The sequence below is a fragment of the Acanthisitta chloris genome, unplaced genomic scaffold (genome assembly GCF_000695815.1).
Source record: "Acanthisitta chloris isolate BGI_N310 unplaced genomic scaffold, ASM69581v1 scaffold15974, whole genome shotgun sequence".
In the NCBI taxonomy this organism is placed as follows: Eukaryota; Metazoa; Chordata; class Aves; order Passeriformes; family Acanthisittidae; genus Acanthisitta; species Acanthisitta chloris.
In genome coordinates, this window is record NW_008671177.1 from 45624 (window position 1) to 58632 (window position 13009).

At 39.5% G+C, this 13009-nt stretch overlaps 1 protein-coding gene across 1 annotated transcript in view; it reads right to left on the reverse strand.

Moving 5' to 3' along the window:
* LOC103801589 (guanine nucleotide-binding protein G(q) subunit alpha-like) overlaps positions 1 to 10315 on the reverse strand; it is a 36902-nt gene extending 26587 nt beyond the window's left edge. Inside the window, exons 1-3 of the mRNA XM_009074008.1 lie at positions 10275 to 10315; positions 9686 to 9707; positions 8220 to 8380 (exon numbers count right to left, since the gene is read on the reverse strand). Of these exons, the coding sequence (XP_009072256.1) occupies positions 8220 to 8380; positions 9686 to 9707; positions 10275 to 10315 (224 nt within the window). The remainder of the gene's footprint in view (positions 1 to 8219; positions 8381 to 9685; positions 9708 to 10274) is intronic.
* Positions 10316 to 13009: the final 2694 nt, after the last annotated feature.

The window sequence follows — 13009 nt, forward strand, 5'->3', positions numbered from 1 at the left end:
AGCAGAGGAAACCTTTTGTTTCCCAGTCAGCACTGAGAGGGAAGTAATTATTTTTAATGCACTTTACATCACCTATGACAAGGTCCAAGCCTGCAGCCAGCTCCGGGGAAGCTGCCAGGTTGTGGAGGTGCCAACGTTGCCCTTGAAAGAGAGCACATTTCAAAGGTACTGTTTGTCCACATTTCAAAACAAACAGCAGGGGCAGTACCATGGGAGTAGGCTCACTGGCTCTGTACTTTCCTACATGCCTTTCCCATACAGAAATCAAGCAAGGAAGTGAGACTCCTAACCTTAATAAACAGGCCAGAGTTGTTTTAACTGATAAAGTTCTTTCAGAAGTTAAATACGACTCCTGTCACTGTGAACAGACAGCTCAAGATTTGGCTTAATTAATTTCCTAGGGCAACATCAACTAATGAAGACAGACCATCACATTTATTTGAATTTAATTTCAGAGACTGAGGTCTTGGAGCATCTTCAACAAGGGGCAGACACTTAAACACCCTCCTCCAGCCATGAGCTACCAGCACCTTTGAGGTCAGATTGTTGCAAGTAATCAGGAGATAAATTCCATATTTATCAGGAACCATTCCATAAGATGAATTTTTGTAACTTTAAACTGTGTTTGGTGTATAGTCTAATTAATCAGGTGCAGGCAACATGGGCAGACAAAGCTAAAAAAGCTACAGCCTCCTTCCATCTATAGCATTTGTTTCCTGTTCCAAGGTTAAAAATGAGACTGGTTTACTCATCAGTACTGCCTAGTAATTCCTCCTAAACTCAATAAGCAAAACTGATGTAGCAATATACTGAATTAATATTCATTACCACACTAACAAAGCCTGGGCTTAGAAGGAGTCTGCACGAGAGACCTTGAGAGCTTAGGAGAAGCCCCTGGGGAGCAGAGTGCCTCTGAAACACAGTGCTGGGGAGAAGGGAACTGCCTGGCATCACACCAGAAACACTCCATTAGAAATCTCCGAATAAAACCAAACATGTTGAGATAGCACTAATTACTGACAATGACAAAAGGGTCAGTATAAAACCAGTAAAGATGATTTGTTGCCACCCAGCCAGTCAACAAGATGACTGTTTCATAATCTATAAGCCAAGAATGAGAGTACAAGGAAAAGGGAAGGGACAACCTCAAGAAATTCCACAAGTTCTGCTGTTTAACATGAAGTTTGTTGGGCAATTTCAGTGTAAACACAGCTATAAAAGCAAACCTTACCAGTAACATTTCACATGCAAATGCTTTCACTGTGTTCAACCACAGGGCAGACACATTTTGGTATGATAGTAACAATAAACATTTACATCATTACAAGTCGAAAGCACTGAGGTTTAATAAAAAGCATTTTCCTTGGAATGAGGATAGTTCACAGGTATGACCCTCTCCAAAATGCTGTTTCACACACATACAGTAGTGGTGCGGATGGAAATAAAAACAAAAGTTTATGATTAATGATAATTAGGCAAGATATTTAGTAAGATTTGATATATCTCTGTCCTTTGGAGCCTGGTTATTGTGGAATGGGATGGGACTACATGCCACACTTGTTTCGGGGTTTGGTGAGGTTTAGGGGAGGGGGAGGTGGAGTCTTTTAGTTTCTTTGTTCTGCAAAATGCTGAACTGGCTTATAAGATTAACCCTAAAATAACTAGCACTAATTTTGACCATGTGCTGAAAATCAAGCTTTGAATGGGAGAAGCCTTTTTTTTTTTTGCATTTTTGAAAGCACATACAACTTGCTTGTCTTTCAACTGCACATTTGCTAAAGCTGTTGTCGCAGGCTTTTTCCTGCCTCATGGAGCTGCCAGTATAACTGACACAAGTGTCCTCTTTGCTAACAGGTAGCAGCACAGAAAATAGAATCAATTTTCAGTGTACAAGCATGAGCCGTGAACAAACCAAAATGTAAACAAGTCCTTGCTGTACTCTCAGAGTTTCTGTAGAAGTCTGCATTTCTGAGCCTCTACACCACCAACGCAAATTCGAGGCACTTTTACCAGTTCACTGAACTATCAAATCTTAATCTAAAGTAAACACAGTAAACCTAAGATCTTTGCAGTCAGTAGGAAGTCCACACTGTGTTCTTTTCATCTTTCTCCCACCCAATCCTACCTAGCTGTCTTCCACAATTTCCTGCGCAGTTAAAAGCCAACCTTGGCGAAGGCTAAAAAGGCAAGTCATCCAATTAAAAAGTGCTCATGCACATGTTTCTTAGTAGGGAATGTGATTTAAAAATTATACAGCCATTAAAAACATGCTTGGTACTGCACAAAAGAAGGATCCTGCAAGAAATCCATACTGTATGCTGCTTTGTATAACCCCAGTTCCCCTTCTGAATTTCTCGAGTTCTGTTGCATAACCTGTAGTTTTTCTATAGGAAGCAGCACTTTGGTATGCAGTACGTGTCACGTCCCATCTTTCTTTAGACCTTCCTTTTATGTTTGGAGACTGTATCTAAGGCCTAAGATAGGATTAGCATGATTCTGCTGCTAGCACTTGATCTTAATTTTCAGACTTTCCTTTTTATTTGCTGTTTCTAGCTTACTTGTAAACCTTACGTAAGTGGGGCTATGTAAACCATGACTATATAAATGCAGATTCTACCATTTTGCAACACAAACTGCCCCCAAATACAGCTTTAGGACCTTCAAGTACATTTTAACAAATGAAGGTAAGAAAGAATTAATGAACAATATTAAAATCTTAATTAAATAATGAAGTGCTTATGCATCTTATGAGTATGTGGTTTTGTCACCCCAAACTAATGATTGTTACACAGATATCCCACAGACAGTTGTTCAAAACTTGCTGTATGAGCATCACCTCCATAGCAGGTCCTAACTTAGGACAACATCAGTCCTTCTGAAAGGCTCTCACAGACACATTATGCTCTAAGAATTCCCTACAGCTTTATGAAATCAAAGAATGACTGCTAAAGGCAATAGCAGCAAATGGAGTAAACTGCTGCAGTAAAAACTTAGATCTATACACTGATCTTTCCCCCTGTATAAGCACATTGTATTGAACACACAGTAATTCCACTGAGAAGCACTTGTTTCAGAAGTGTAACACAGAAGCAAAATGTTATTTTTAGCACACAGTATGAAGTTATGGAAAAACTCCAAACTCACATGGAATACTGTCATACAAAAATTACTACATAACCAAAGCAGTACAACTTCTGCTATAGCTTCACAAAAGGTGTACTTTAATGGGCAGACATCATTAAGTTTTATTTCTTTCTTCCCTGTTAACAATCAGTGATATGCTAAAGATGTCCCCAGAATCACACCCTTGAGCTCTTACTACATGGTAAAGCACTGGAATCTGCGTTTCTGCACTAGCTGTCCAGCTAACACAACTCACAGGTATATGCACAGCTATGTAACTGTAGGAACTGAGTCGTTAAAGGTGAAAACAAGTGCAGAAACAAAAGCCTGAAAGACTCTCACACATGTATGAGAATGACATACATGTATGACTAATAAAGCAGTGCATTACATCATAACAAAGTAGCTATTAGATACCCACTGGCATAGAATCAACCAGGCTTGAAGAGACCTCACAGGTATATGCACAGCTATGTAACTGTAGGAACTGAGTCGTTAAAGGTGAAAACAAGTGCAGAAACAAAAGCCTGAAAGACTCTCACACATGTATGAGAATGACATACATGTATGACTAATAAAGCAGTGCATTACATCATAACAAAGTAGCTATTAGATACCCACTGGCATAGAATCAACCAGGCTTGAAGAGACCTCAAGGATCATCGAGTCCAGTCCAACCCCCACCTGACTCCAGCCTCCTGTCTGGGAGTTGTAGAGGGTGATAAGGTCTCCCCTGAGCCTCCTCTTCTCCAGGCTGAACACCCCCAGCTCCCTCAGCCTCTCCTCATGGCACTTGTGCTCGAGTCCCTTCACCAGCCTCATGGATCTTCTCTGGACATAGCATAGCTGACACAGTGGGGTAGAAACTTGATAGAAAATGGTGTTTAATTACCTGAAGTATTAGAAAACACAGTCATGGAAGGGAAACTAAACAGATATTCTCAGTGCTTGTGCAGCAACTAGAAAGTCCTTGGTTGGAGATACACAATGACTGAATAATTCCATTTCCGAGGGCCATGAAGTTGAAAATCTGAGCCAAGTAAGGCTCTGGGACACTTTCCAGTTCTAAACACTTCCTACACTTTGCTCATGAAGGGTAAACGCTTAGTGGGGAAAATGGTGATGAATCTTGACAAATTCCAATCGCAACATGAATTCTGTAAATTGTCTCATAAATGTGAAATATCACTTAGGACAACTGTCTCCCTTAATAACAACATAGGCAACTGTTGCCTCTCCTCTCTTTAGGCTTTGAAAAGATACAATCAGACTGTTGACTGGTAACCTCCTTAGATCTAGGTTAAGATCTTGACACCCTGTACAGTGCACACTGAATGATCTCATCTCGTGCAACTACGACCTCAGGCAATCCACAGTGTGTTGTTAGTTTACATCTGCCTCACACAGTGAACAGTATCTTAAAGGGATGTGGTTTAGTGGTAATTAAGGGGCTAAGTCACCCCGTAATGCACGTGGAAGCGAATAACCTCTATACACCTGATGTGCCCTTGACTCTACCACAGAGAAGCCTAAAAGTTGATTTTAAAAAACATGAATATCCAACCTTTGGAGCATCCAATGGCAAGTGAAAAGAATGGAATATATTTTCTGAGCCTCCAATAAGTTCAAATCAACTCCCAGGATGCAGGACGCTCTTTCTTAGACGCTACCCCCACCTCTTGTGGTAAACACGCATTTGATGTATTCTTCCAGAGTATTAGTGGGTATAAAAATACCAAAAGGGTAGCTAACAATAACAAAGAAAGTGAAAATATGGCAGAAGGTGAAGGTATTATGATACACACAGGTCATGTTAGAAACCAGAAACAGAATTTAGAAACAATAAAAGAAAATGTAAAGAAAGACTGTGTAATAACAGAATCATAGAAAGACCTCCAAGATCATTGAGTCCAACCCTTGATCAATTGCCACCTTGTCAATTAGACCAGGGCACTAAGTGTCAAGTCCTGTCATTTCTTGAGCATCTCCAGGGATGTTGACTCTGCCATCTCCCTGAGTAGTCCATCCCAAAGCTTAACAACTTTCTCCATGAAGAAATTCCTCCTGATGTCCAAACTGAACATCCTCTGCTGCAGCTTGAGGCTATGTCCTCTCCTGCTGCTGCCAGCCTCCTGGGAGAAGAGGCTGACTCCCACCCTGCTACAGCCTTCATTCAGGTAGTTGTAGAGAGCAATAAGCTCTCCTTGAGCCTTCTTTCCTCCAGACTAAACACTCCCAGCTCTCCCAGTTGCTCCTCACAGAACTTACTCTCTAGATCCTTTACCGGCTCCACTGCTCTTCTCTGGACACACTCCAGCACTTCAATGTCTTCTTTGTGGTGAGGGGCCCAGAACTCGACACAGAATTTGAGATGTGGCCTCACCAGTGCTGAGTACAGGGGGAGGACCACTTCTCTGGTCCTGCTGGCCACACTATGTCTGACACTGCCAGGGTGCCATTGGCCTTCTTGGCCACCTGGGCACACCGCTGGCTCATTTTCAGCTGCTGTCGCAGTTCCCCCAGGTCCTCTTCTGCCAACCAGCTTTCCAGATACTCTGCCCCAAGCCTGTAGCTCTCCCTGGGGTTGCTGTAACCCAAGGGTGGATCTAGCACTTCACTTTATAGAATACTGATAGGAGGAATTACAGTAATATAGGCAAAAGTCTGAAAATACTACTACTACTATAAAAACACAGGGGAAAACTATTCAGATGAGAGGCTTGTACAAGGGATGAACAAAGAACACGTGTGACATTGACACCTATGCTTACAAGAGATCTGGTGGACAACAAACCATTCTGGTTTATAGACCAAGTCAGAAGACAATGGGCACTGAGTGCTTATTTCTTCCTGCCTTGTGAATCCCTTTCAAGCAATTTGTTTCCTTGTTTGTGACAGGGATTTAATGCTAGCAAATTTGTTTGGATGTTTTACTTATTCCTAAACATATACACTGTATTTATGAAACAATGTTTCTTTTGTTTGCTTTTAGTGGACTTAAATAATGAAAAAACTCTACTTGTAAGCATAAACACACATACAGGGTTTTCTAAAGACTCATGTACAGTGATTCACAGGTCTAATTTAGAAGATTTTGCAGAAATCCATAGTATGAACTATAATAAAGTCACCATATCTGCAAAAACTCATGGTAAATTGCTAAACATGCTGAGCTTAAAAATAACCAATCAACTAGTACAAGTACCTTCTGCAAGACAATGTACTAGGAATTCGCTTTTATAGCTACATAATGATTACTCCCTACTATTTTTAATGCTACTCAGAAGATACACTATGGTGACAATTTAATTAGACATAGGTCAAAACTATGGCATTCGGCACAATCTGATCTGAAGTAGCATCAGATCATTATTTCCTACTTTGGAGAATAAGTAATTCTATTTTTAACCTCTAAGGTAAACACAGAAAATACATACATTTATTTCAACTTTAAACCCAGTATCACATCTGCTGTGGGAACAAAGTTAGGACCTACAAATACAAAAAATTAAAAATGCAAGACAAGCTCTGCTTCACCTTCTGCCTAACCTTGCCACCTGTTTCAGTACAGAAGCAATGTGAAAGTGTATTGTCAGTAAGCTGTCTCTAAAATTTTCTTTTCACCATTTATGTATCCTGAAATTTTTCTCTTTATGTAATAGTCTGTTTGTTTTCTTACCACTTAAAACCAAAACAGTATGGTATCTGTGGGGACAGTGAGAATCCAAAACAAGAGAGATGCCACTGTGCTTTGCACTAGTCTACACCAAAATACACAAACACAAGTGATGGGCTGGGAAGGTAACCTGGACAGAGAGTTGCACAAGACAACAGAAGCACTATGGATAGAGCAAGAAGAAAAAAATGGTGTGGTCGTAACACTGCACCAAATCTGAGGAGACCTATGTCATGTGTCCGTAGGTCTTCAGCTGCCTGAATGGTATCAGCAAGATTCTAAGTGCATGTTGACTTATAAAGTGCCATTCTAGATAAGGACCCTCAGACTACTGTGCAGATAAACATCATCCCAGACCTGTCATGTCTACAGCCCTGCTCCAATGAGCTTAATAGGAGCTTCATGGTGCCTTTGTATTATTCTGTGATTTCCTCAGTAAGCAGCTTCCATTCATGTACACATGTCTAATGGAGACTGGAATTATATCATCAGAATTATTTTTTTCATAGATAGTACAGAAATTAATGTAGAGACCATGCAGGATTTTGCCACAGCTTTAGTAACAAACTATGCTGTGTTTTGTAACATTGGTGAACATCAAAAGGCAATCACCCCTTACCATCATCCATTTCTCTGACAGCAGATGAGAAATTTTTTATGAGCTATATGCTACATTACTAAGGAGTAATTAAAGTTAATGGATCTTCAGACAGACCTCATATTCCAATGGCAAATTTCACAGTGTTATTTTAACAGATTCCTGCCCCAATAAACCAAAGGCATAACATTTCAGATAATTTTTAGTCACATATGCATTTTTACTCTTGATCTACGAGAAATGCAGTTTAACTTAAAGTGCTTTCCTGTTGTCTTCCTGGTAGCCAATGTTCTTCAAAATTTAGAAAGGCAGTTTGATATAACACAAACCCCCTTTCTTAGTGCTGTTTACTTCACTACCAGAACTGCTAAAGCAATCTGGGAGAGAAAGGGAAAAACCTGGGAAAAGAGGAGTTTTTATGAACTATATGGAGGTCTACTTAGACTGCACTTGCCAGTGTTCACTACTGTCATATGACAATACAGGATTTTTGTCCATCCTGCACTTTAATTGTATGTCAGAGAGTAAGGGCCTGAATGTGTTTAACAAAAGAAAACAAAAACATTAACTATCCCCAGTTAGAATCTTAGTTTAAGACTTTGAATGATCACAGACTGCCGTTCTGTGAAACAAGTGCAGATATAATCCTAAACTAGATGTACTCCAATCCTTAATTCCATTTGGTAAGTGTATATTCAGGTATGTTTGTGCTACATATGCACACAAACACGTACATACACAGAGTGTAAGAAGATACAATGTAAAAATCACTGTTAGAAACAAAAAATTATATACAGTTGTTTCTAGCCACCATATACTTACTATTTAGTTGAATCTGATAATTGATATTCCCGTCGTCTATCGTAACACTCTTGAATTCCAGGGTCATTCCATAAGCTTCTTATTGCATCTACATACGGGTTCTCAAAACTTGACACCTTCTCTACATCGACTTCTCGAACTAACAGTGCATGAACCTGATTCAAAACAGACAAAACAGTAAAAGTTACTTCATTTTCTATGTCTGCAGATAACTCATATACAGTGAACATGATTGAGAGGAATAATTCTTCACATTGGTCATAACACCAACAGCTATGTGCAGTTTGAAAAATCAAGCAACATGAACATGGTTGTGAGGATGAGAAACATTCCCATCATCGGGAGTGGAGCTGCTCTTAGAGAAAATTGTACCTTGTCAGACTTACCTCTTTTGGGATGCTAATAATTGTTACCAAAACACTGAAACAAACTGAGAATCAAAATGACAAGACAAAACTGAAGGATCCTGTAAGTACCATGAAATTCAAACTGGTCATTAAGATCTAACTGTTACTAGTCCAGCTGTGATGTTCCACAAGCAAAATCCAGATGGTGCAGGTGACTTTTCAGTCCAACACACTTTTGACACCAGCAGCCAACATTTTTATGGCCTCCTGGGAATATAAGAGTACTTGTAACAACTGCCACATTATTTGCCAGAAATCTTCTAAACAACTACTCAATTCTTTTCAGCAAACCATGTCTCCTACACTTAAGTGCTTCTTCACTGATTTCTACAAGTATTTAAAAAATTATTCCAGAATAAGAAAACTGGATTTTTTTGGGAGTAGTACTGATTCTGAAGTCATGAAATCTGAGCCTGGACCAAAACAGCTATAATTTCTCCTTCTTCATTCCCCTCAGAAAACTATGGACCCTGTTAAAAACGGATTCTGAGCTTCACAGCATTATAGTTTTATACTGGTGTTTCTGGCAATACTCTTCTGGCCACAATCCTTTATTCATATATTAAAATACATTTTTTTAAATCTCTGCGCTTCATCATCTCAGTCTCCTAGTTATTATATTCATAATTTTTTGAATGCTCTAATGTTTCTTAGGGACTAATTGGGCCAGCCAATTAGGGGTTAGTTAGGGTTATGTGCAGAAGCCCATACACAAACACATACTTACATGTCTTCATATATGCCAAGTCTAAACTATCACTCCAATTTAGTGAAATGCCTCTGTGATTACTGGAAGTATAATTCCCTTCAAGTAACAGGTTTCACAGATTTAAGGATAGCTTTCCACAGCCAGAGAATTTAGGTCCAGTTCCCTAATGGACAAATTAAACTCTTAGCTTAAATGAGTTTGAAGGCAAAATAAACATTAATTTTGTTGTAAGACCCAGGAATCTTCACCTGTCAAACCAAAGACATTGGCTTTTACCTTAATAGTATTAATTTCCTTTTTTTTTGCTATTTTCCCAGTTTTATTTCTCCTCTGCTCCAAGGAAGCTCTTTGTTTTGGCATTTAAATGTGCCACTTAATTTCAAGAGCTTTGTGTTAGAACAGTATGTCTCCAGGCAAAATTATATATTTTTACTCCCTTTAATCAAAACACAGTAGAATTACACATCTTCACGCAGACATGATGTTCATTCTGGCTAAACATACAATATATGAGAAGCATGTATGGCTGTGGTTTTAAGATCTGCACTGGTCACACAAGAATACCCAACAGAGCCACATGACTTTCACATCTTGATATTGCCAGGGTGAAGAAGGAATGCATTTAAGACTTAAGAAAAAGTATTTTTGTTCAATTTATTTTTGCAGTAATAGCAAAATTATGGGACTCCCAAAGGTACTTGGAGATACCTAATTAACACAACCTAATTCAAGGGAGCAACATACCTGCTGAAAATGTTCTAGTAATTCTGCACTACTAATATGAAAAAGGTTCACACTTTCCAGACTCTGCTCTTTGGGATTTAGGACTATGTTACTGGTGGTCAGATTTGCACAAGACTTCCATTCTGTCAATGAGTTGACATTTCACTACTAGGAAGTATTTGCCTCCTGTAGCTATTTGTGTGCATTTAAACTAACCTGGGTTTTACTAATTTAATATTTTCCTGAACAACCACCATGGTTACCTATGACACCAAGAGCAGTTAGCTGAATAAACTGAGCAAATAAAAACAGTTAGTGCCAAATATCTATTTCAACTTTCCCAGATGTAGGACAAACTAAACCAGCCTTTTCTTTTTTTTTTTCTGTAAGCCCTCAGAATGAAACATTAGACAGGTCTCTAAGGAAAAGCTTCATCAACCAAAAAGCTTCTCTCTTCTGTAAATCTGTAAGAGCAGCAATGCCCAGAGAGCATCCCAAACTACAGGAAGCCAGAAGACTGGCCTGTCATCTTCTCCTGGACAATTCATGAATCCACAGAAAATGGAAGGGTAAAGCAACCAAAAAGCACAGCACTCCTGATAAATGTGCAGGCCCAGGGAAGCCCCTACAAACTGTGGGTACATAAAGATGCTACACGAAAAGAGAGAGACCTTCTTTCCTCTTTGTTTTGCTAGCTTGTTGAGTTCTTTTTTTCTCCCGTGCTGTGAAGAACAGGTAACATTTAGGGACTGGAAGGGATAACCACCCTGGAAATCTGATGTTGCCACAGGCTACAGTTGCCCAGTTACTGCACAGAATTACAAATCAGGAACTGCTATCAAGTCTGAAGTAGAGCATGTGCCTGCTGCCAAATGTCTGCCAGTGGTGGTTTTTTTTGTGAAGCCCCCAGAAGACTGAATTAATTTTAACAGACTGATGGACAATGAAAGCAAAGTACAGGGAAAACCTACTTCATCGTCTTGTTATACTGTTATTTATTTCTGTTGCTAAAAACCACTCACTGCCGAGCTTTAAGATCAGGCCAGAAGACAAAGTAGGGAAAAGAGAACCTTATTAACACACTTGGAATGGAAAACATACTAACGTATATATAATAGTATCACCCTCCTTAAGCAAAGTCTCCAGTTTCTGTATCATTCTATATAATATAAAATACATGACTGAAAGCTAAATTTTGAATCTCATGCATGAAGAAGTTCAAATTTTCTACAGTAGTTATTTTAAAAAAGCTGGAACCTACTCAGACAGCATGTTTAGTATATTCATTTCCCAGAATTGTATGTGCACATGTCCAAAATTATAACATGCATAAATTCATGCAAAATCTCAGAACAGAGATGTGAAATGGCTCCTGATCCAAAACGTTCATGAATTAACTGATAGTTAAACAGCTCCCTGTCCATTCTACCATGCAGTTTTCTCGTACTTATATTATTGTATTAAAAGGCAGATGGGACTGTAAGTGTTCATAAACACAAGACTTACATGTTCCTGCCTAAAAATTGTGCCACAATTTTCATTAAACATCTCCAGTTTAGAATGTTTACATTTTGTTAAAACATACTAAAACACAGAATCACCAAATACTCTGAGCTGGAAGGGACCACAAGGACCATCAAAGTCCAACTCCTGGCCCTGCACAGGACAGTCCCAAGAATCACATCATGTGCCTGGGAGCACTTCTTGAACTCTGTCAGGCTTGATGGCATGACCACTGCCCTGGGTAGCCTGTTCCAGTGCCCAAACACCCTCTGAGTGAAAAGCATTTTTCTGATATCCAACCTCCCCTGGCACAGCTTATGCCATTCCCTTGGGTCCTGTCTCTGGTCACCAGAGAGCAGAGACTGGTGCTTGTCCCTTCACTTCCCCTCATGGGAAAGTTGTAGACAACTGTGAGGTCTCCCCTTGGTCTCCTCTAGGTTGAACAGGCCAAGTGAGCTTAGTCACTACTCATATGGATTCCCCTCTAGTCACTACTCATATGGATTCCCCTCTAGGCCCTTCCCTTCATCAGTAAACTTCCTTTGGACAGTCTCTAATAGCTTTATATCCTTTTCATGTTGTTGCACTCAAAACTGCACACAGTACTTGAGGTGAGGCCACATGAGTGCAGAACACGGCAGGACAATCACCGTACTCCAAAATCCCAGCTATAGAAAGATGATGCCACAGCAACTTTTGATAATCCCAGTGGTTTATGGTATGTTGAACTAAAATGCATGAACTATGGATGTGTATTGTAACACTTAAAGACAGAGAATGCTGCAACTATCAGTATGTACTATATACAGTTATTTACTCATAAGGCAGCCAGAGCCACACAAAACCTGTTAGAAAAGCTTCTTCCTCACCATGGCTTCACTTGCAACATGAAGATATACACAACTATACAGGCACAAAGGGATAAATAAGGGTGTATAATAGCTTATTTCCTCCTTCACAGTGGAAGGGTGAAATCTCAGTTGGCTGAACTGATGAAATCCATAAGAATTTCAGATTAATTTACACAGAGCCACTTCACTTTAAATAAACACAAAGTTCTAGCCCACACCATGAAATGAAATAACATCAATACCGAGACAATATACTATATACTATCATTACATTTTACTATACTTCTGACATAGTATATTCCAACAATCTCTCCCCAAATGGGATAACCTGTGGACTCCAGGCACCTCAATAATGCTCTCCCTGGGCTGCTTACACATTTAAACCACTACACAAACCCTCAAATGAAAACAGTGCATACATGTTACACCCAAAATATTACACAGCCCTCATGGCTTCTCATCATGAAATCATCCTTTAATGATTCTACAACCAAATCTGACAAGTAATTACAGAATCATAGAATTTTAGAGGTTGGAATGGACCTTACATGGGCCATGGGCCGGGACACCTCCTCACTAGAGCAGGTTGCTCAAGGC